The 24,607-nt window shown below is 38.9% G+C and overlaps 2 protein-coding genes across 4 annotated transcripts in view; both read right to left on the bottom strand.

Annotated features, from left to right (window-relative positions):
• LOC122745781 (zinc finger protein 347-like) overlaps window positions 1-22,404 on the bottom strand; it is a 52,567-nt gene extending 30,163 nt beyond the window's left edge. The window contains exons 1-3 of one of the 3 annotated variants that reach the window (XM_043991231.1): window positions 22,275-22,404; window positions 11,898-11,993; window positions 1,441-1,536 (exon numbers count right to left, since the gene is read on the bottom strand). The gene's annotated coding sequence lies outside the window, so the exon portion shown is untranslated. Of the gene's footprint in view, window positions 1-1,440; window positions 1,575-9,435; window positions 9,490-11,897; window positions 11,994-22,274 lie in introns of those variants that run through there. The other 2 variants (XM_043991233.1, XM_043991232.1) reach the window with 2 other exon arrangements.
• On the bottom strand, window positions 5,807-11,041 carry LOC122748080 (zinc finger protein 2-like). The gene is made up of 2 exons (XM_043993804.1): window positions 10,354-11,041; window positions 5,807-5,874 (listed from the first exon to the last, which is right to left on the bottom strand). The coding sequence occupies exons 1-2, from the start codon at window positions 11,039-11,041 to the stop codon at window positions 5,807-5,809; spliced, it is 756 nt and encodes a 251-aa protein (XP_043849739.1).
• Window positions 22,405-24,607: the final 2,203 nt, after the last annotated feature.

Raw genomic sequence — 24,607 nt, 5'->3', positions numbered from 1 at the left:
AATAGTATTTTATTTTTTTCCAGTTACATATAAAGATAGTTTTCAACATTTGTTTTTATAAGATTTTGAATTCCAAATTTTTCTCCCTTCCTCCCTTCCCTCCACCCTCCCCAACGCAGAAAGCAATCTGATATAGATTATATATGTACAATCACATTGCACATATTTCTACATTAGTCATGTTGTGAAAGAAGAATCAGAACAAAAGGGAAAAACCTCAAAAAAAGAAAAAAAGTCCAAAAAGTAGAAATAGTTTGGTTCAATCTGAATTCAGATTCCACAGTTCTTTTTTATGGATGCGGAAAATATTTTCCATCATGAGTCTTTTGGAATTATCTTGGATCACTGTTTCACTGAAAAGAGCTAAGGAACATAATGTTGCTGTTCTTGTGTACAATGTTCTTCAGGTTCTGCTCACTTCACTCAGCATCAGTCCACTTAAGTCTTTCTAGGTTTTTCTGAAATCTGCCTGCTCATCATTTCTTATAGCACAATAGTATTCTATTACATTCATATACCACAACTTTTTCAGCCATTGCCCAAATGATGGGTATCCCCTCAATTTCCAGTTCTTTGTCACCACAAAGAGAGCTGCTATAAATATTTTGTACATGTGGGTCCTTTTCCCTTTTTTATGATCTCTTTGGGATACAGACCTCGTGGTGGTAATACTGGGTCAAAGTGTATGCACAGCCCTATAGCCCTTTGGGCATAGTTGAAATTACTCTCCAGAATGGTTAGATCACTTCAAAACTCCACCAACAATGCATTAGTGTTCCAATTTTTCCACATCTTCTCCAACATTTATTATTTTCATTTTTTGTCGTATTAACCAATCTGATAAGTGTGAGGTGGTACCTCAGAGTTGTTTTAATTTGCATTTCTCTAATCAATAGTGATTGAGAACACTTTTTCACATGGCAATAGACAGCTTTGATTTCTTCATCTGAAAATTCTCTATTCATATCCTTTGATCATTTCTAAATTCCTGGGGAATGACATATTCTTATAAATTTGATTTAGTTCTCTATATATTTTAGAAATGAGACCTTTATTAGAAACACTGGCTATATAAGTTGTTTACCAGCTTTCTGCTTTCCCTCTAATCTTGGCTGCATTGCTTCTGTTTGTACAAAACCTTTTTAATTTAATGTAATCAAAATGATCCATTTTGTATTTCATGTTTCATCATAAATTCTTCTCCTCTCTATAGACCTGAGAGGTAAAGTATTCCTTCCTCTCCTAATTTGCCTATGGTATCACTTAAATGCTTCTGTTCCCTAACAAGCTATCTTTCATATATATATATGTATATATATGTATATATATATGTATATATATATAAATCATTTAAAGTTCTTTGAAAGCTATAACAGAAGAAATAACATCCTAGTTATAAAAATCAGACAGGGCATAAAACAGGAAATGATATATGCTTACCAAAGATGTTCACAACTATGATGGATGGAAGAGATTCAAAATGGTGTCCAAGTTGAAGAACGATTCTCTGCGGATGGTGAGGCCCTCTGGTGGCTCCTGTTTGAGGACAATATTGTGTTGTCTAGTAGATTGTAAAGTCTTGGATAAAAAAATCTATAGATGGGGCAGCTAGGTGGTGCAGTGGATAGAGCACCGGCTCTGGAGTCAGGAATACCTGAGTTCAGATCCGGCCTCAGACACTTAACACACACTTACTAGCTGTGTGACCCTGGGCAAGTCACTTAACCCCAGTTGCCTCACTAAAAAAAAAAAAAAAAATCTATAGAGCTTGCTCATCCACATGAGTATCTAAGAAAAATAGCATGAATGGACAATCATTTGGACCCAGAGTTTAATCAGAAGAGGAGGGCTAGATTACTCTGAGGAAAATCCACAGCTCCTTTAATGATACCACGTTTCCAATGAAAGCAAAGGCCCATCTTTATAATACCAATATTCTGCCAATATAGTCATATAGCTTTGAGACATGGATCTAGCACTATAATGAGTTCTGGGTACTACATTTTAGAAGGGATATTGAAAGAATAGGGTGTGTACAGAGGAAGTCATTGAGGATGGTGAGGTGATTTGACTCTATGCCATATGAAAGACCTAGGGATGATTAGCCTGAAGAAGAGAAACTTTAGGGTATTTCCAGATGTTTCAAATTCTGCATTATGGGGGGAAAAGTGGGGGCAACAGACTATTTCTACTCAGGAAGTCAAAACTAGTAGAAGTTACAGAAAGCGTTAAGCTGGTGTAACAGTCAGAACTGTTCAAAAATGGAATGATTTGCCTCAGGAAGTAATGCTTTTGTTTTTTTTTTTCTTCACTCACCATCTTTTATTGGAAACTGTATTTACCTTTTTTGAGGAAGACTACTGTTAAGATAAGATTTCTGTTAAGTACTAGATAAACTCTGAAATTCTACAATTTTGTTTTCTTTGAGGGAAGGGGGAAAATGCTGTGCCATCGAGAGCTAGTAAATAGCCTAAAGGGGAGTGAGACACACACAAATGCTATTTCATTTCAAACTCCCTTTGTAGGTCTCGGGGCCTAGACTGGCCTACCTGTTGGGGAAAGAGAAAAACACCATTCCGTCAGCTCCCCACACTGCTCCTTATCCCTGAGGTCCCTAACTCCCCGAAAACACTCAGGGTTGAGGCCAAATCTGTATGTTGATATGCTACCAGAACTCATTCCTTAATGAATAACATATTCTCACTCATTCATTCCCTCCCAGCAACAGTGATTCTGAATCCCCAGTAGTCATTATTCAAACCCCACTCTGTTACCGGAGTGCTGGGGAGTGTCAGGTTTTCTCTGAAATTTACTCCAGCAATGTGAAGGAGAAAAACAGTTTGGATTTGAGAAACCCAAATGGAACACTGGTCTGGGTGCAATTATGAGATCAGCTAAGACATGCAGTGATGAACAGCCGAGACACTGAAGCTTTCAGGCAAGTAAGAGAGTGTGTGTGTGTGTGTGTGTGTGTGTGTGTGTGTGTGTGTGTGTGTGTGTGTGCATGCACACGTGATTGTGTGTGATTATCTTTCCCCCTAAACATTCCCCACTCCCAAACTTATTACTGTAGAAGGCAATACCATCCTCCCAGTCCCTCAGGCTCATGACCTAGATGTCATCTTTAATTCTTCGTAATTTATTTTTTTTAATTAATTAATTAATTAATTTATTCATTCATTCATTCATTTATTTATTTATTTTTGTGAGGCAACTGGGGTTAAGTGACTTGCCCAGGGTCACACAGCTAGTAAGTGTTAAGTGTCTGAGGCCGCATTTGAATTCAGGTCCTCCTGACTCCAGAGCCAGTGCTCTATCCACTGCGCCACCTAGCTGCCCCTCTTCATTATTTTTTACCCCTTCCCTCATATCCAATCTGTTGCCAAGAACTGTCAATTTCATCTTTGCAATTTCTCTCAAATATATCCTCTTCTCTCCTCTAATACTGCCACCGCTCTAGTGCAGGTCCTCACCAACTCATACTTGGACTACTGCAAAAACTTGCTGATGGGTCTGCCTTGGCTCATCTCTCCCCCCTCCAATCCATCCTCCGTTCTACCACCAAAGTGATTTTCCTACAGTGGATGTCTGATCATATCACCTTTCTAAGTCAATAAATTCCATTGGCTCACTGCATCCCAGATCAAATACAAAATTCTAGCATTCAAAGCCCTTCATAATCTAACCAATGCCACACTTTTTCCCACCCCCGCCCCCATCCAGAATCTTTCCAGTTTTCTTACACATGCTTCTTTTTTCCCCATCATGTACTCCTTAATCTAATAACATTGGTACCTGGTGGTTCCTTGAACAAGATATTCCATCTCTTAGCTCTGGGCATTTTCTCAGGCTGTGATTCTTGCCTGAAATGCTCTCCCTCTTCATTTCTACTTCCTAGCTTTCCTGGCTCCATCAAGTCACAACTAAAATCCCACTTTCTACAGGAAAGCTTTCCCAATCCCTCTTAATTCTAGTACGTTCCCTCTGCTGATTCTTATTTATCCTATATATAGCTTGTTTGTAGATAGATGTTTGCTTGTTGGTTCTTCCATTAGATTATGAGCTACTTGAGGGGCAGGGATTATCTTTTGCCTCTTTTTTGTATTCCCAATGCTTAGCACAGTGCCTGGCACACAGTAAGTGCTTAATAGATGTTTACTGACTGACCACCAGGAAAGAAGGGGAGGTATGCAGTCATTGAAGGTAAATGGCCCCATCCTTACTGATCATTAACTTGGAAATAGATTTTACTATCTAAAGAATATTTATGTTTTTTATTCAGCCTGTTCTAATGCTTTTAAGGGCAGCATAAGTATCAAGCAGGAAAATAACTTCACCTTACCTCTCATAGTAACACACAGGGAACATCAAATTAATTAGAATATGACTAATATATATGCAACATGGAGCTTCCCTCCATGTTTTTCATTCTAGAAATGAGTTCCTGCTTTATGAGGCCCAGGATAAAAAGAACAATCCATGGAACTTGGGGTCCTAGCTACCAGGCCTTTACTTTTTAATTGTCTTTAGTATTCTTCACTGTAAGATGAGAATGGCAAGTTTCATTCCCACCCTATGCTTTCCTTTGGGCCTTTCTTCCTTTCCCCACTCCTCCAGGCTCATTGCAGAGTCAGAACATCACCTTAACCATGCCAAAACTAGGGGCCCTGCCTGGGAACATCAGACATCAATCAGAAATGTGATTTATGCCTCATTACCCTTTTCTCTCTCCCAGGAGATCTCGAATGTGTTTGTGCCCCAGTCTCTCCAGCTCCCACAGGTTAGAAATATCTTCATTCTTATAAATAACCAGATGTGGATCTTCTTGGGTAACAATTTGATTATTGGAGGTCTAGGGGGGAAGATGGCTTATCCAGAGAAGGCATAATGTGTAACCAAAGGCACAGTCACAGACAGGGTGTCCAAAAAAGTCTTAGAGCAGATTTAAGCTTCTGTAGCTTAAAATTGCAGTCAGACTTTTGTGATACCTTGAATACCCCAAGCATCCAGAAAGACACAGTGGTTTAGTAATGCCAAGTTCTTGGGTCCAGAGTGATGTAAATGGTGAGATACTGACACTATGTCTCTCTAGCTAGGCTGATTGGGGTTGGGTTAAATTTCAGATTCAGGCACATTACAGTGAAAAGGCCTGGAAGTCTTCACAGATTGTGTGGATTTTCACATTCTACGTTTACTGTACTTACTATAAAATTGTGCTAAGGCCTGAATGAGCATAAGCCTTAAGAATAGATGGTGATTGGGGGCAGCTAGGTGGTGCAGTGGATAGAGCACTGGCCCTGAATTCAGAAGGACCTGAGTTCAAATTCGGACTCAGACACTTGATACTTACTAGCTATGTGACCCTGGGCAAGTCACTTAACCCTCATTGCCCGCCCCCCCCCCCAAAAACAACAACAACAACAACAACAACAAAAAAAAACAAGAATAGATGGTGACTGCTTCAGATGGTGATTAGGATGGATGAAGAGACAAGAGATAGGGAGCTGAGGTTCTAGTTAATGGAAAGAAGAGGCAGGAGGCCATGGTAAGTTGGAACCATTTATTACTACATTAAGATATTTCTCTCTCTCTCTGCCAACACCAGAAGTTCCATCAGTCTCTCCTTTATTCTCTTCCTCCAGGACTTCACTTTGTTGACCAACACAGGGATCAGATAATTTCTCAGGTAACATCAGTGGGCGTGATCCTCGACAAACTTTACAGCCAGTACCTCAGTAATGAGGAGTATGAGCACATACAGGCTGAGAAAATTTAACTCTGATAAAAATGAGACCACTATTTAGTTTTAGCACAACTTGGGACAGGAACTACAGAGACTACTTGTATGAGGTCCTAAAAGAGATACATCCTCACCTAATGAATGAAATAGAGAATACTGAAAGGACATCAATGAGAAAGTCACTGGGAGATAATGACATTGCCATGTCTCCTTATAAGATAAATTAGTCTAGTCACTGAGGAGCATCTGATGAAAATTTTTACAAAGTTCAAAAAATGATTAGAACAATGTAGAGGACAAGACTAGTTGTGTTGAAATTTAATTAGAAATATCAATATTTTCATATTTGAAAAAATATTTCAAATTTTTCAGTAAGTTTGTAGCATTTATAATTCTCAAGGGTTTTTTCTTTTGTTGTTTTTTTTAAGGGGCAATGAGGGTTAAGTGACTTGCCCAGGGTCACACAGCTAGTAAGTGTCAAGTGTCTGAGGCTGGATTTGAACTCAGGTCCTCCTGAATCCAAGGCCAGTGCTTTATTCACTGTACCACCAAGCTGCCCCCTGGAGTTTTTAAAGCTTAAAACTTCACTAAAACTTTTGGGACATTCTGTGTATAAAGCAGATACAAGGTAAATTTGGAGAGGAACACACTAGCAGCTGGTAAAGCATGTAAATCCTATATAGAAGGTGGCTAATGGGCTGAATCTGAAAGGTGAGAAGAGACAGAAATTCAGGAATGGGGTGGAGAGCAGCCAGTGAAAAGGCAGGGAGACAGAGGGTGTCAATGTGTGAAAGAACAACAAATAGGCCAGCACAGCTGAACTTTAATGTGGAGAAGAGCAATATAGAAGATTATAAAGGAAGGATATGGCCAGATTGTGAAGACTATCAAATGCCAAAGTGAGGATTTTATATTTGATCCTAGAGGTAATAGGATCTACTGGAGTTTAAGGAGAGCGGCTGTACAGTCAAGCTACATTTTATAAAAAATAATTTTGGCTGCCGCTTGAAGAACAAATCGGACTGGGGAGAGATGTGAAGCAGAAGGACTATGAGACTATTTCAAGAAGCCAGATGAGAGGTGATAAGGGCTTTAATTAGGGTGATAGTTGTATTCGTGGAATGAAGGGTACATGTGTAAGAGATTTTATAGGGACAGAAATGAGATTTGGTAATTTATTGGACAAGCAGATGAGGAGTCAAGAATGAAACAAAGGTTAAGAAACTGGGTAAATGGAAGGATGGCCATACCTCAACAGTACTAAGAAGTTTATTAGAAGTTTGAATTTGAGGTGGGGAGGGGAGAGAAAATGAGTTCTGTTTGGAAAAGCTAAGTTTGAAATGTCTAAAGGACAATTCAAAATGCAAAAAAAAGTATTTCATGCTGAAATTCAGCTCCATTGAAAATGATGCCTAGGGGCAGCTAGGTGGCACAGTGGATAGAGCACCAGCCCTGGATTCAGGAGGACCTGAGTTCAAATCTGGCTTCAGACCCTTGACACTTACTAGCTGTGTGACCCCGGGCAAGTCACTTAACCCCAATTGCCTCACCAAAAAAAAAAAAAGAAAGAAAGAAAGAAAGAAAGAAAATGATGCCTAATATAATGCCTGGTCATGTGACCAACAAGATGGAAGACTAGACATTTTCTGATTCCCATGACTTCTTAAACCTCTCCAAAAAAGAAAGTATGTGCCAAAGGTAAAGCAACTTCAGCAGTCTTTGTAGTCTAGGACACCCCAAACCCAAAAGGTTAAAAAAACAAAACAAAACATGAACTGACATCTAACCTGAGCTCAAGAAACACCTCCTCCTCCATTATCCACCACACTTCTGGCAATGAGGCTACACTAGTCAATCCAAAGACCTGAACCCACAAACTTGCAACAAAACCCAATCCCACACCCCTACTTCCCTTCCTCTTTCACACGCCATGGAGAAATGAGCTCCAGGTTGCACAATTGTCTGGAGCCTTGATGACACTACCTTAATAGCACTCTGTGCTGAAAACAATTTTTGCCAGAGTGGAGAAACAGAGGGTGGGGGATAGGACGCATCTCTAGAATTGAAAAAGAGCTCTGTTCCATACTCTTTCACTCCTTCCTCCTAGAGCCTTAAGGACTCAAATACCAAATGACGGAAATAGCCCTGGCTACCGTGGCGACAATCTGGCAGTGCTCAGAGCTGCCAGGCTTGAGAAATGAGGAATAGAGAAAAGGAAAGGAGGGAGGGTCACACTATATTGGGCAGGGGAACTTAAAGCACTTCACTAAGGCTGTCCACCCAAAAGTTAGTTGGAACAAAGACCTAGGCTGAGGAACAGTGACTGCCCAGTGTGGGAGGAAACTGAAATGCTTTGAAATCCATACCTCAGGGAAACTACCATCAGAGGGAAGGAGTCTGAAAGTAAGCAATAGGGCAATAGGGGAAAATAATGGGGGTGGGGGTAGGGAAAGGTGATATTACCAAAGTGCTCAAGAGGAAACGAAACCTCAATGCCTTGACTATAAGCAAATAAATCAAGAAGGAAAACAGTAGAAGGAAATATGACCTCCAGATACAACAATAAGTTTAAGTATCTATGAATAAATATTCCAAACAAAGCAAATATAACATTTGATGAGGCAGAGGATTCTGTGAATGAGCAAATTTCTTTGCTGACATCTTGTGAAAGTAAATGTACCCATATTTTATTTAGCAGAATGTAAATAAAAATTATTTTTTCAAACATACTTATCTTTTGGAATTATGTGAGAAAATAATTATTAATAATGGATTTTGGGGAGAAACCCAAACATTAGTTTTAGCTGCTCTCTCCCCCTCACCAGAAACCAACCTGGGATGAGCTGTCAGCTTAACAAAAGGAATGCAGATTGATCCTTCTGATTAGCTACAGCCAGATGGTTGGATTTTGTTCCCTAGGCCACACGCCAAGTCATGTAAATCAATGGAGCTGAATGATGCTAACCAATCAGCTTAGATCAATGTGTGATGACCTGCCTCTACCAAAAAGAGGATAACATCCCTGGGTACTCCAGTCACTCTCTTGTCTCTTGGCTTTCTTTTTTCCAGGACTCTCTTTTACTCTCCATGCTGGATATGTAATTGTTTAGGCCTGTAAGCCTGTGACTAGTGGGGAAGTCAAGGATACATGGGGTCAATACTTTATTAATATGTGATATTAATTAATAATAAATGCTTACTGCTAAAACTGGTGCAATAGCCATTAATTTATAAATAGCAATATTTTAGAAAACCCAGCCTAGTTCCCCAATAATTTAATGAACACAATTAGAATCTTCATTTTAAATCAGTCATTAAATTAAGGATGAAAAAATGAAATGGGAATTTACTCTGTGATTTAAACATTCTGTGGTTTTGCTAAAAGGATCAATTTAAAAAAGAAAACATATTAGGCACACTTGCTGCAGACTTATTCAACTCTTCTTAATGGTATCTCAGGTGTTTTACAATAAAGAATATGAGAAAATAAGAAAATAGTAGTGATGTTCCCTGTAATCTTGACACTCCAGCATTTAACAAAAGATTTTTTTTGTGAAGCTTTCCCCATATTACCACATGAAATTAATTTTAAACATAACATTTATAGAAAAACCATTTCCATGTTAAATATAATGCAGAACCTTTTTCTTCTCATTTGCTGATGCTTCTTACATAAAACGTATAGCTTTACTTACCAGTATATAAAGTATCTGATGTGTAGCAAGGAGTCTTCTGACAGCTTAACTATGCTCAACATTTATTAAGGGGGGATTAAACGGGCTAAAACATTTGTGTTCATTGCTTTTATATAATTTCCTTCCATTATGAAGTCTCTGATAAATCAAGGATGATAAATTGCTAAAGGCCTTTCCACATTCATTATGCAAGTTTTCTCTATGGTATGAATTTTCATCAGACTTTTACTGAGGTCAAAGGATTTTCTGAATTCATTAAAATTAAAGGTATCATTCTCATATGAATTCTCTCATATTGATTAAGATTTCCTTTCTCAAAGAAGGTTCTTCCACATTTATTACATTCAAAGGGTTTATCTCCACTATGAATTTTCTCATGTTTCTTTAAAATTCCTCACCAAAGGCTTTTCCACATTTATTACATTCAAAAGGTTTCACTCCAGTGTGAACACTCTGGTGATCAGTAAGAAGTACCTTCCAGCTGAAGCTTTTCCCACATTTATTACACTGAAAAGGTTTCATTCCAGTATGGATTCTGTGATGTCTAATAAGGGATCGCCTTTTACTAAAGCTTTTCTACATTCTTTACATTCAAAGGGTTTCTCTCCAGTATGAATTCTCCAATGTATAATCAAAGCTCCACTCCTACTAAAAGCTTTTCCACATTCACTACATATAAAGGGTTTCTCTCCAGTATGACTTCTCCAGTGTATAAAAAGGCTTCCCCTCTCAAAGAAGGATTTCCCCACATTCACTCACATTCAAAAGGTTTCACTCCAGTATGAATGCTCTGGTGGTGCTCAAGAAGTACCTTCTGGGTAAAGCTTTTCCCACATTCATTACATTCAAAGGGCTTCACTCCAGTATGAGTTCTCTGATGTCTAATAAGAGTTCCCCTATTATTAAAGGCTTTCCCACATTCATTACACTGAAAAGGTTTTTCTCCACTATGAATTATCTTATGTGTTATCAAGCTTCCATGGCGACTAAAGGCTTTCCTGCATTCATCACATTCAAAGGGTTTCATTCCAGTATGAACTCTCAGATGATCAGTGAGGCTTCCCTTATTGCTTAAGGCTTTCCCACATTTATCACATTCAAAAGGTTTCAATCCAGTATGAATTATCTGATGTCTGATAAGTTTTCCTCTCTCAAAGAATGCTTTCCCACATCTTTCACATTCAAAGGATCTCTCTCTAGTATGAATTCTCTCATGTTTAGTTAAACTTTCCTTGTGGCTGAAGACTTTTCCACATTTATTACACTCAAAGGGTTTTTCTCCAGTATGAATCTTCTCATGTTTATTTAACTTTCCCCTTTTAGCAAAGGCTTTCCCACATTTATTATATTCAAAAGGTTTCACTCCAGCATGATTTCTCTCATGGCGATTAAGATTTCCCCTGCTACTAAAGGCCTTCCCACATTCATTACATTCAAAGGATTTCACTCCAGCATGAATTCTCTGGTCTCTAATTAGGCTTCCTCTGGAACCCAAGATTTTGCCACATTCATTACATGTAAGGGGTTTCTCTCCAGTACAAATTCTCTCATATAGAGTAATACTGGATTTTTTTCTCAGAGACTTTGCCACATTCACTGTGTTCATGTAATTTACTTCCAGAATATATTCTGTGGAGTTTGCTTCCTGAGTAGTATCTGAAGGACTTCACTGGAACAATGACTGACCCTGGACTGAAACTATTCCCAAATGAATTCTGTTGAGGTACACTCACTTTATTAAGAATTGTTCTGTGAATTATGGTTACATTTCTAGATTGTCTCTCCTGGGTGCCCTGCTGTTTCTGTAAAATGACAGCATATGCCTTAGATTTTCCCATCTTGGCATTCTGGGGAATATCCAATGGTAGTCTTTTGTTAGGTGAGGGTATAAAGCAAATATCTTGTATTAAATTCCAATTTTTTGTTTCACTCCAACTATCTAGATTAAGAGAATCTGAAAGAAATTTTATAAAATGTCACTAACATCTGTACTTTGTGCTAGGACAAAAAAAAAAACCCTACTTCATAAGTTCTATCTTTTCTCTCTTCCATAAGGTAGAATGATACTTAATTTGTATATAGAGAACAGTTTCATCAGAATTAAAGTCAAACACAGAAGAGATATAAACAAGAGAATGCAATTGCCCAAGACAAAACAAATTATGTCTCAGGTCATGATATAGTTATTAAAGCAATACACACAATGACAAATGGGATTGCTTTCTGGGGAACAGAATAGTGGAAAATCAGAGGAAGATAAAAACCTAGAATATTATTTAACTGGCAAATAACTTTGGAGCTATGCAAACTACAATGATACATCTGGAAAACTAAGTTATTAGAGAATACTGAAGAACTTTTAGACTTCTCCCAAATTATGAAGGAAGAAAGAATCTGACATATATATTTCATCTAACTACTGCTTGCAATGACTCTCATTTGCTTGCTTTTTCCTTACTCACCTGGACAAGTACTTCTTGGAACTTCTCCCTCTGATATCCATGAGGCTTCTCCTCTTTCTAATAGGGAAATCACATCCAGTTTGGAAACAAAAATCCCTGGGGATAGAAATCCGTCTAAGAACTCAATTCTCACCATGCAAAAAAAGAGCAGTTAAAAAAGCATGTAGAAGATGGTAATGAAAGACAGCTGAGGCATACTCTATTACAGTGCTGTCAAACTCAAATAGAATAGAAATGGGACCACTAAACTATACATAAAGATCATTAGCCACTTACGTAGAAAACCACATGTTAACATTATCTATATCCTATTGTATTTTAATATATTTTGTTATATATTTATCAATTATATTTTAATCTGCTTTACCTCATGCTGTGAGCTACATGTTTGTCACCTCTGCTCTATTGTATTTCAAGGAAGAATGGATCACAAAATTTAGAATAATAAAGAAAATCAGCTAATTTGACCCCAATTCATGATAGGGTTATATTTTGTGGTATTCAAATCAGTCAGTAAACGTTTTTAAAACATATATTATACAGGTACCACACTAGACATAGGAAATACAAATACAAAGAATGAAATAATCTTGACTCTCAAGGAGCTTACACTTTAATGGGGAAGAAAACAGGTACATGTTTAAGTGTATGCAAAATAACTATACAGAGATGATAATTTAATACAGACTAGTTTGAGAGGCACTAGCAGTCAGAGGCATCAGGAGAGTCTTCATGTAGAAGGTGGTAGCTTAAGTTGTATCTTATATGAAGAGAGGGATTCTATGAAATGGAGATAAAGAGGGAGAACATTCCAGGATTATAAGAGGCATGGAGACAGGAAGTAGAGTGTTGAGTGAGGAGCAAAGAGATGGGTAACTGGACTAGATCAAAAAGTGAAGGGTGGGGGGAGGACACAGAAGGAGGCAGAGGAATGAAAAGGGTACCTTCAGACACAGTCAATGTGTAACAAAATATAAGATAATTCATACTGGATAGAAACCCTTAAAGATATAATAAACATGGGAATGTCTTTTTTTGAGAGAAGAAACCTCATTAGCCACCAGATAATGTACAATGTTATGTCCAGTGATGCTAGAAAAATTGGTTGGGGCTAAACTGTGAAAAGTTTTAAAAGCTAAACAGAAGAGTTTATTTATTTATTTTTTTAATTTTAGAGGCAAAAGGAAGCTACTGGAGCTGACTAAGTAAAGGAGTGATATGATTGGATTTACATTAAATCAAATCACTTTAGCAGCAATGGGGATAATGAACAAGAGTGAGAAGAGACTAGAAGCAGGAAGAACAATTAGGAGACAATTGCAATAATCTAAGCTAGAGGTGATGATAACCTAAACTAAAGTTGTAGCTATGAATAGAAAGGAAATATGAAGTCAGATTAAAGAGATGTTGTGGGGTAGAAAAACAGACATATTTGACAGCTGATGGATAAGTAGGATGAAGGAGAGTAAAGAGTCAAAGATGATGCTGAGATTACAAACCTGGGAAACTAGAAGAAGGGTGAAGCTTTTAACAGAAATAGGGAAGTCTGAAAAAGGGGTGAGTTAGTGGGGCAAGGGAAAATAACAAGTTCAGTTTTCAATATATTCAGTTTACAGTGTCTCAAAAAAAAAACCCATAAAACAAAACAAAAGAAACAAACAAACAAAAAGATGTCTCCAAGACATCCAGTTTGAAATGTCCAACAGGCAACTGCTGATGGAGGACTGAAAGCTCAAGGGAGATTAGGGCTGCCTTTATATATAATCATCTGCAAAAAGTTGATGATTAAAAACCATAGGAAATGAGGTCATGAAGACAGAAAGTGGAGAAAGTGAGAGAAAGAGACAGACAGACAGATATGGGGGTGGGGGGAGTGACAGAGACAGAGAAAGGGACAAAGAGAAAGAGAGAGAGAGAGAGAGAGAGAGAGAGAGAGAGAGAGAGAGAGAGAGAGAGAGAACACTATGAAAAGGAGTAGAGAATTAGGAGGGTAGTGTCACAAAAACTCAAGAGAAGGAATTATCCAGGAGGAAAGGATAGTCAACAGTGTCAGATATAGCAGACAGATGAAGAAAATGAGAACTTTAAAAAAACAAAAAAACAAAAACACCATCAGATTTGGCAAGTGATCATTGGTAATTCTGAAGATTATATTGAGTTGAATAAGATCACAAGCCAGACTGTAAAGGGTTAACCGATGAGAGAAGTGGAAGAAATAAATATAGATATCTTTTTCCAGGAATTTGGCTAAGAAAAGAGATAGGCTGAAAGTCTGAGTGGATGTCGTGGTCCAATGAAGGTTTTAAAAGAATGAGGGAGATAGCCATGTTCGAAGGCTGATAAGAAGGAATCAGTAAAGAGTGGGACTAAACGAGGCTACATTCCTCTGGAGAGTTCAGATCAAGGTTAGTTATAGAGGGTCTCACTTGGCAAGAAAGGCCCCTTCAGAAAAGAAGAAATTGGGAAATGTCATCAAGGGGATTTAATATGAAGAGGATCCCATGTCAAATGCCCTCAAAATGTCAGTTTCTGTGGGGACTGGGGATAAGGAATAAATTGGGAAAGAATCAAAGGATTGCCTTATAGTAGTGAGCTAAGTTGAGTTGGATAACATGAACTTATAATGTACTCAGTCAGCACAAGCGAGTGACTTTTAGAGATATTCAGTAGCAAGTGAATATAAATAGAGGAGATGGATAAAAGGACTAATCTAGGGCTTTAATATGGTAAATGGTAGGATTCTAGAGCAGAAATCACTGCAGAGCTGAACTGGCTAAACACAAAGTCAGAACTGAGAAAGAAGGAAAATGAATCAAGAGAAATAATAGCCAAAAAAAGGACTGAAGAACACTAACAGAGGAAGAATATCGGGTTGGAAGGAGAGAGGCTTAGGGAAAGATGGAATAATAGGATGTTATGGTTAGTTAGAGGAGTGTCAAGTTTTGATTCTGTTGGTATAATATAGAATAGTGCCACCCCTATATGTGGATGAGGCAGAGAAAAGAAGTAGATCCTAGGATTTAAAAAGACTGAGAAATTCAAAAGTTAGGCAAATTTGAGGAAGCACCAATACAGATGGTGAAGTTCCCTGGAATAAAGTTAGGAAAGGAGAAGAACAGAATAAGTCAAGTGTTGAACTCCTGATACAGAGAAAATAGGGAGTCCCTGTGGTTTCTAGAACAAGGGAGTGATATGGTCAGAACTATGATTGCTGATCTTCCCTAGGCCTTTACAAATTTTGTTCCAATTCATTTATCATTTAAGTGCTCACTGTATGCAGAAAATTATGCTGTAGAAGATAAAACGTTTTTCTAAGAAACGTTCTCTTCTTATCCTCACATTCTAGTGTATGAAGCATAGATTCCTTGTCAAGGTGAAATTCAGGCAAAGTGTCAAGAGAAATTCTGAGAGGGAGAAATACACTGGGGAGGAGAGAAAAGGCTTTCAGAAGGAAGTAGTTTCATAATTTCTCTGGGACTTTAGGAAGAATCTATCATTTGAAGGTACCAGAAGTAAGGAAAATGTAGTTTCAGGATTAGCTCAAGAAAGCTATGGGATTTCTATTTCTACTAAACAAAGAACTTCATCAGGGAAAAGACAACAAATACTCTGCCTATTGGTCATTAACAATATTCAAATCCCTCTTATGTTAGGAAGAACTGTGTAGTAAGCCAGTACTTAAGGAAGTATTGACTCTAGAGTGTTATAGCAAAGAAGTAAGTGAAAATCAACCCCACAATAAACAAAAATGTCAAATCATAGGGTACTTGGCTTACCCATAGAGATGAGATTCTTATAGTTCTCCATCATCACATGCCTGTACAAGTCCCTCTGTGCAGAGTTCAGCTGTCTCCACTCCTCCCAAGTGAATTCCATAGCCACATCTTTAAATGTCATGGATTCCTGAATCAAGCACATTCCTGCTTACCCAAGGACTACTACTCTCTCAAGTCAGAGTTGGCAGGATAATAAAGGGAAAAGTTCTCACAGGATTCATAATTTTTAGTATTTCATGTCAAATATTTACAGATTTAAGTACTTACATACTATATGCCTCACTGTGTACTAGACACAGTAGCATAAAGATAGTTTTACTGTTTAAGTTCTTCCCAATAAATCCTATCAACTAAGCCCAAATAAATTCATGTTCTTGAGTGCTAAGGCTCCAAAATTATACAGCATAATTAGCATACATCTTACAATTAGATATACTACCATTAGCAAGCACACTACATGTATTAATTTCTAAATAACTATGCTACAGCAATCATTTTCCATGATTGATAAACATTGTCTGATTAGAGTTAAAGAGCAGATAGTAAACCATAAATGGTTTATCACTAAGAATTCTTCCAATTTTCAAATAAGAAATCATCATAGGATCAGAGCTAGAACTAAAAGATACTTCAGGGGCCAAATGGAGTTATCTCGCTGATTTTATAGATGAGGAAACCGAGGCTCTGGGATATCAAGTGATTTATCCAAGGTCACACAAGTAGTAAGAATCAAGGACAGTATCTCCTCCCTCTCTAAGGGCACTGCTTCCTTTTTGGAACTGTGGAAATCTGGAATAAAAGTCTTCCCCCAAATTACAATAATCATTTATACTATCTACTTACTGTGTGCATAACACTACATTAAGTTTCTCTCCCAAAGTGAAAACTACAACTCATTCAGGCCTTCTCAGTCCGTGTATGTCCTCCCATAAAAATCCCCAGCGATGATTTAATGCCAACAGCCTTCTGCTAGGTTTCTGATTAAACAAGGATAATGCAGTCTAAGTCAAATCTCATTGGTTATTCCTCTCCCTCCTTACATGACCAGTGACTTTATTTTATCGTCATACCTTTTCTGGTTACGGTTGTTCTTATGCAAAAGTCTTCACAGGTAATACACTACAGCCTATCTATACCCACTGTAGTCCCCCCACCCCCAATTGCTCTTTGGTTGGCTCAAAATTTCAATTCTTCAGAGATGATAGTATTTCATGATTCATGGCAATAAAGGACAACTAGGTGGAAAAAAGACTGTTTTAGAAGATTAGCTTTTGCTTCATACAAAATCTTGGGGGTCACTAAAAACATTATATCATTTTCCAAATTTATCTAGCCTGCTGCTATTAAATTCTGAGAAGAGGTTATTTCCCTCTATGTCATCTTTCTAAAATTAATGTACATAGTGCATGTATATTTCTATGGCTAGACAACATGGAGCCAATACAATAATATCCTTAAACAGGAATATTTGGAAAATCTGCTAAGGAGAATACATCTCACATATGAACCCTGTGTAGGACATCCTCCTTTATGGTAGTAAACATTATTTCCTTGTTTTAAATCTTATTTGACATAACTGACAAAATCAGAGGATGACCTAAAAAAGATGTGTCTGTTGTTGTACCTATCAAGGAATTTTGTATGCCCTTTACACAGACATAGAAAACACACTGAAGGAGAGCCTTAAATGCCTTATTAATAATAATAGCTAGCATTTGTATGTTATGCCATTTGATCCTCACTAGAAGTCTATCAAGTAGGTGCTATTATTATGCCTATCTTACAGATTAAAAAAAAAGCTGAGAGAGATTAAGTAACTTGCCCAGGTAACATAGTTAGGCAAGACACTTAATCCTCATTGCTGGAAAGAAAGGGGGGGGGAGGGAGGGAGGAATGGGGGGAGAGAAAGAGAGAGAGAGAGAGAGAGAGAGAGAGAGAGAGAGAGAGAGAGAGAGAGAGAGAGAGAGAGAGAAGGAAGGAAGGAAGGAAAGAATGAACACATTTTTTTTTTCCCCATTAAAGATTTTATAGGTGTGGAGAACTGGTCTCATGGTTCATTACTGAGATGTCTTTAAAGGACTTTTTCAGAAGTAGTAATAACTTTTTCCAAACAGTTACAGAATGCTCCCTTTAATATCTGGGAAATCAATCTTCCAATGTTCTCAAAATTGTAGAGCCGGGGCGACTAGGTGGCACAGTGGTAAAGCACCGGCCCTGGATTCAGGAGTACCTGAGTTCAAATCCAGCCTCAGACACTTGACACTTACTAGCTGTGTGACCCTGGGCAAGTCACTTAACCCCCATTGCCCCGCAAAAAAAAAAAAAAATTGTAGAGCCTCCAGCATGGAGTTAGTTGACACAGTGGATAGTGTGGACCTAAAGTCAAGAAATTTTGAGTTCAAATCCAGCCTCAAGCACTTACCAGCTGTGTGAACCTGGGCAAGTTATTTAACTTGTGTGACTTGGTTTCCTCTTTGAAAAAAAATGGAAATAATAACATTTATCTTCCAAGTTTGAAATTAGGATAAAATGAGATAAGAATTCTCCTACAAAAAGCTCTGAAAGGTATCATCATCCTTTCTATAATTTTTTTAAATTACAGGAACTTTTATACCTGGGTTATGGCTCCATTTGGAGTTTATTGTGGAATATGGTATTAGGTGTTGGTCTAAACCTAACTTTTGGCAGATTGTTGTTTTTCCAGAAGTTTATCTCAAAAATAGATTTCTTTTTCTATTGAAATGTCTGTTTTTGATCATTGAGGTCACAATGAAAATGAAAATGTATTAAAAAACGTTGATCTGTTCTAGCTTTTTTTGTTTTTAATATTTCTTCACAAAAGATATGAAAGCTTATAAAGTGAAGTGGGCAAATATTATGACAATGGCATTGATGGACAAAAGAAATTGTGACAGAAATCTTCATATATATTCTCTTTCTTGTTCCTTGTCCTCCCTGCAGTTCCATCCAGGAATATTCTTTGTACGAACTAGCTTCGATGGATCTCACGACAAGCTTTCTGCAAATGTTTCTCTTTCTACTACTCACTGCTATTTTCTGAGTTGATACCGTTCATCATAACAAAATCAGTACTGGAAGTGACCTTCAGGGAGCCAAGATGGTAGAGAGAAACTAGGAAGTTGCCTGAGCTCTCCCAAGTTTCCCTCGAAAACAACATTAAATCAAACCTCTAAATGGATTCTGAAACTATAGAACCTAAAAAAAGACAGAGACACAATCTTCCAACTTGAGATAATTTTGAAGACTTCAGGACTTTAACTTGGTCTCACTTGGGCAAAAGGGGAGCACAGTGCAGCTCAGACAGTGGAGGGGGTCTGGGGAAGTCAGCAGGAAGCTCTTGGCCACAGTGGAGCAACTGAGGCCCCTTAATCCTGGTTCAGTAAGCTGGTGGCGCAACAGTTCAGTTGTGAGATCCACCACTGGCAACAGTGGAGAGGGCAAGCTGCCAGCTGGAGGCTCACCCATGGGACAGGCACAACAGGGCCTGGACATCCCAGCCCCTGGAGCAAGCACCAGGCACAAGCCATAGAGGCCTTAGAGTAGAAAGCCAGTGACACAGCGCCTAACCCCCAGCACAAGAAGCTTGAAACAGTGACCCTTGTGCCCCAGGAGCAGACCTCAACTTTAAAAAAATAAGCTGCAATATGAGTAAGGAACAGAAGAGGGCTTTTATCATTGAGAGCTTCTCTGTTAACAGGGAAGAGCTAAACAACAAACTCAGATGAGGACAATACTCTCAAATTGCCTACATGCCTCAAGAGGGAAGATGAATTTGTCTCAAGACCAAAAAAGCCCTCTTGGAAGAGCTCAAAAAAGATTTTTAAAATCAATTGAGGGGCAGTTAGATGGCACAGTGGATAAAGCACCAACTCTGGATTCAGGAGTACCTGAGTTCAAATCCGGCCTCAGACACTTGACAGTTACTAGCTGACCCTGGGCAAGTCACTTAACCCCCATTGCCCTGTTTAAAAAAAAAATCAATCGAGAGAGGTAGAAGAAAAAATGGGGAGATAAATGAAAGCAAAACAAGAAAATTATGAAAAAAGAATCAGCAGCTTGGAAAAGGAAACACAAAGATTGACTGAAGAAAACAATTCCTTAAAAAATTCATTTGACCAAATGGAAAAGGAGGTGCAAAAGTTTACTGAAGAAAACAATGCCTTAAGCATTTGAATTGGACAGATGGAAGCTAATGACTCCATGAGACACCAAGAATCAGTCAAACAGAATCCAAAGAATGAAAAAATAGAAGAAAATGTGAAATACCTCATTGGAAAGACAATTGACCTGGAAAATAGATCCAGGAGAGACAATATGAGAATTATTGGACTGCCTGAAAGCCATGATCAGAAAGGAAATTATTGAGAACTGCCCAGATATTACAGAATCAGAGTATAAAATTGTCATTGAAAGAATCCACCGATTGCCTCCTGAAAGAGACCCCAAAAGGAAAACTCCAAGGAATATTGTAACCAAGTTCCAGAATTATCAGGTGAAGGAGAAAATACTCCAAGTAGCTAAAAAGAAGCAATTTAAATATCATGGAGCCACAATCAGGATTGGACAGGATCTGACAGCTTCAACATTAAAGGATCACAAGGCTTGGAATATGATATTCTGAAAGGCAAAGGAGCTTGGGTTGCAACGAAGAATGAACTACCCAGCAAAAATGTGCATTCTCTTTCAGGGGAAAAGATGGACATTCAATAAAATAGGGGACTTTCAAGGTTTCTTGATGAAAAGACCAGAACTGAATAAAAAATTTGATCTTAACATACAAGACTCAAGAGAAGTTTAAAAAGGTAAATTGGAAAAAATTATTCAATAAGGTTAAACTGCTTACATACCTACACAGGAAGATAATACTTATAGCACTTGAGAACTCTATATCTATTTAGGCAGACAGAAGGAATATACACAGAAGGTATAAATATAAATTGTCTTTGATGTGATGATATAAAGAAAATTAAGGGGTGAAAAAAAAAGGAGTTTATGGAGAGAACAGGAAAGGGGAGGTGGAATAGGGCTAATTATATCATATGAAGAGGGTTCCAAAGGTTGTCATGCCAGTGTGAGAGTGGGGATAAGCTCCCACTCTCTATAAAATGCTCCAATGGCATGTGTCTCAAATAGCCTCTGACAACTGAAGCCCAACTCCTGGCCTTCTCGTGGCGGAACTGTTTCCACTAACAGGAGAAGGGGCGAAGGCGAGTCACTGGCGCCTTAAAACCAGTCGCTTCGGGCAGGTGGGGCTCATCAGCCTTGGTAGATAACTCACCTAGGGGAAGGAAAACCCTGATTTTAAACCTCCGCTGCCTTGCGGCTATACCCATATATGGGAAAAGCTTCGGGAGTTAACCCCAAGGAAAAATTAGGAGTTGGAGTCCCTTAGGCAGTTGGATGTTGGACATCACATCCCTCTGGCAACTCCTGCGGCAGCACTGGTGCCAAACTGGCTCTGCCTTTCCTTTGGATCCACCAATGTCTCGGAGAGGGAAAACCTGCTGCATGGGCAACAGCTTGTTTTCCATATTGATCTGCCCAGGCCAGCACTGTGGAGAACACACTCCAGCTACTCCTCATAGGGTAGATATAACACACAGCCACACAGTGGTCTGTGGCTCTTCAGGGGGCTGATCCATGGTCGTCAGCGACTGGTGGAGGCCTACTACTACGAAGAGGTGTAAAAAACTTATTACAATAGAGGGAAAGAAGGGAGGGGTGAGCACTGTTTCAACTTTACTCTCATCAGATTTGGTTCAAAGAGGGAATAACATATATTCTCATTTGGATATAGAAATTTAGGAAGTGACCTTCATCTAGTCCAAATTATGACTGGAACCCTGACTCTTTACCATCCTGAATAGCCTCTGGACAGTCTTGCTTTATCAATGGCCTTGCTAAACTGTGAGGTCACAAAATAAGTCAATACTTCAAATAAGCATTGCCCTTTTAGGTCACTAAAGAATGAAAACTTGTCTCCAGCAAACTGAATTTTCTTCCTTCGTACCTTCCTTCCCTTTCCTCTATAAACCTCCTCTTTCCTTACTCTGAGTGTGTTCCCAAATTTCTCTGTCCCTCTGTCTTATATACTCTCTTCTTTTAGCTGGGCACAGGTAGAGCCCCCCATACAAAGCCAACACCTGGAGAACAGAAGTTTCAATCTTATCTTTATATTCCCAGTGACCTAGCCCATGTTGTATGAGTCTCCCCGACTTCAGGTCTGCCACCTAGCAGCCCTTGACACTGAATAAGTTTAATGAACTGAATTTGTGAATCGATTTTTTGGGACTAAAATATTAAACTATCTTATAAGCAGGAGGAGCTTGGTCCGCAAGCCCAGTCTCTGGCCACATTCAGATGCTTAGCTTCTATCTGTCAGCGACATTAATATAAACACTAACACCCTCCCACCCCACCCTGGCATACCCCTACCCCGCAGCATGTCTGGGAACCTCTCCTCCAGTGGAGGGTAGAATACCTGGCGAAAGGGAAGTGGGCGGGGGAAGAGAAGTGAAAGACCCTAAGCCACCCCGGAGCCGTTCTGTTCCCCATACCCCTAAACCCCAAACTGCCTCACCTTTCTCACTTCCATCTTCCAAGAATTGCCCAGTTCGGATCCCAGGGATCTTGTCCACTACAGATGACGTCCCCTCATAGTCTCAGGGTCAGACCGTCCACCCACGCCACAGCTCCCTCACTTCTCTGCGGCCCGCCCCCGGCCCTCCTCGTCCCTCCCCTCTCCGCCCTTCCCCTCCTTCCCCTCCCCTCTTGTGAGACAAAGTCCTGAGTAGTCAGACGGGGAGATGGTGCAGGCGCAACAGGGTGCGGAGGGGCTGCCCCGCTCGGAAGCGGGCGTAAAAGGCGGGGTCTGACTTCCCCATCATCCCAAAGGACCGAAAATGTCGTCACCCATCAGCGCCTAACTTCCGGGAACTCAGCCACACCTGATGAAAGACGGAATGGAGAAGCTCCAGGATGTGGGGTGAGGAACAGGGATTGAAGAGGGAACATCCTGGACCTTAACTGAGGCCGCACAAGGCGGCACCCTCCCGGATACAGTGTTTCCTTGGGAACAAGGCGGAGCCTGCCAGCCAAGCATCTGCAATATCTTGTTCAGGTGTGGGCATTCGTTTTGTAATGGACACTACCAAGTTAGAGGACACCCGGAGGAGAGCAACCCGGAAGATGAAAGAATCGGACACAATGAAATACAAGTATCAGTTGAAGAAACTAGAGATATTTAGCCTGGAGAAGAGCTGACTTAGGGGGACATAATAGCTGTCTCCATAAAATTAATAGGCTGTCATAGGAAAGAGGAGAACTTTCTAAAGGCAGAACTAGGAGTAATGCATGGAACTTTTAGGGAAGAGTGAAACCATTGAAGGGGAAGAAAACTAGAGATGAATGAAGGAATTCCCAATAAGGATTAAAAGAAGGATAACCTTGTCAAAATACAGTGAGCATATGTGTGTCTAAAAAATATTCATAAATATTTACCTAAAGTTTTTTTCTAGACTTTTCCCTTTAGAAAAGTGTATAAAAATAAAAAACTAAAACTAAAGTTCAAAAAACAGATCAAGTAGTAATCATATTTGAGAAAAAAATACATCATGTCTAGTCAAAATAATTGTCTTCTCTGTTCCCCAAAGGGATGCCCACATAAGGGCAGTATACCACTTTCCATTCAAAAGGAATTAGGCAAGCAGCTAGGTGGCACAGGGGATAAAGCATTGGCCTTGAATTCAGGAGGACCTGAGCTCAAATCCAGCCTCAGACACTTGACACTTACTAGCTGTGTGACCTTGGGCAAGTCACTTAACCCTCATTGCCTGACAAAAAAAGAAAAGAAAAAGAACAAAAGGAATTAGGCTATTGATCAGAGAAAATGCTCCTTGCCATCTGTAATGGGCAGTTGTTATGGAAAGAACGGAGTAGTTTTAGGAGATGAAATAAGGATTCCAGTAGCATGCTAAACCATAATATCACAACAACGTTGGACCAGACTCATCTCTGAGGCCACCTAGTTCATATGGCAGGCAGAGTAATTTTGGATCTGGCCAGTTTGGGAATTTATTTTGCATGACTAAGCATTTCTTACAAGTTTGGTTTGGTTTGATTTTGCAATAGAGGATGTGTGAGAGAGAAAGTAAATTCCTATTAATTGAAAAATGAATACCCAGATACCAATGTAAAATGCATTCCCTTTTACCTAATAATGAATTTTGTCTGTGGTTGAGCAATGAATTTTTATTGATATTTCTCAAAATATGCCCTGGGGTCCACTGGTCTTATGGTCTTATGGTCCTTATGGTCTTATGATACTGATGTTTACAATGTTACAATTTACTCTTGTCTAAGGGCTTGTTTAAAATTATTGTACTTGACTATATATAAATATGCATATATGTAGACATACATATATCTGCAAACTTGTGTAACTTAAATGTAATATATATGTCACTTAAATGTGTTTAAAATTGATCCATTCACTCAATAAACATATTGATTAATATATTTTTTCTCATCATTCAAGTGTTAGTTAAGTGAGACAATAGGAAGGAATGATTTGAATGGATATCACGTAGGTCTTTAAACCTACAAAAGTGTTCTTTAGGGGAAAATGAATGAATAGAAATAATGCTGGCAATGGAATCACAGATCATGAGAGTCAATTCCTGGCTGTGCCACTATCTGAAACCTTGGACAAATCACTTAACCCTTCTGACCTCAATGCTTTCATCAGCAAAATAATGAGTATGAATTAGAAAGTAAGGTTTTTCCTTTTTTCTTTGTATATCCAGTATTTAGCCCAGTGCCTGGCACAGAGTAAGAATGATTGATTTGAAGCATCTAGGTGGTAAAGTGGAGCTCTAAGTCTGGAGTCAGGAAGATTTGAGTCTAAACACTTAC

Source organism: Dromiciops gliroides, chromosome 3, assembly GCF_019393635.1.
Source record: "Dromiciops gliroides isolate mDroGli1 chromosome 3, mDroGli1.pri, whole genome shotgun sequence".
Lineage (NCBI taxonomy): Eukaryota > Metazoa > Chordata > Mammalia > Microbiotheria > Microbiotheriidae > Dromiciops > Dromiciops gliroides.
Note: the sequence above shows the minus strand (reverse complement) of the source record. Positions and strands in the feature narration are given on the sequence as shown.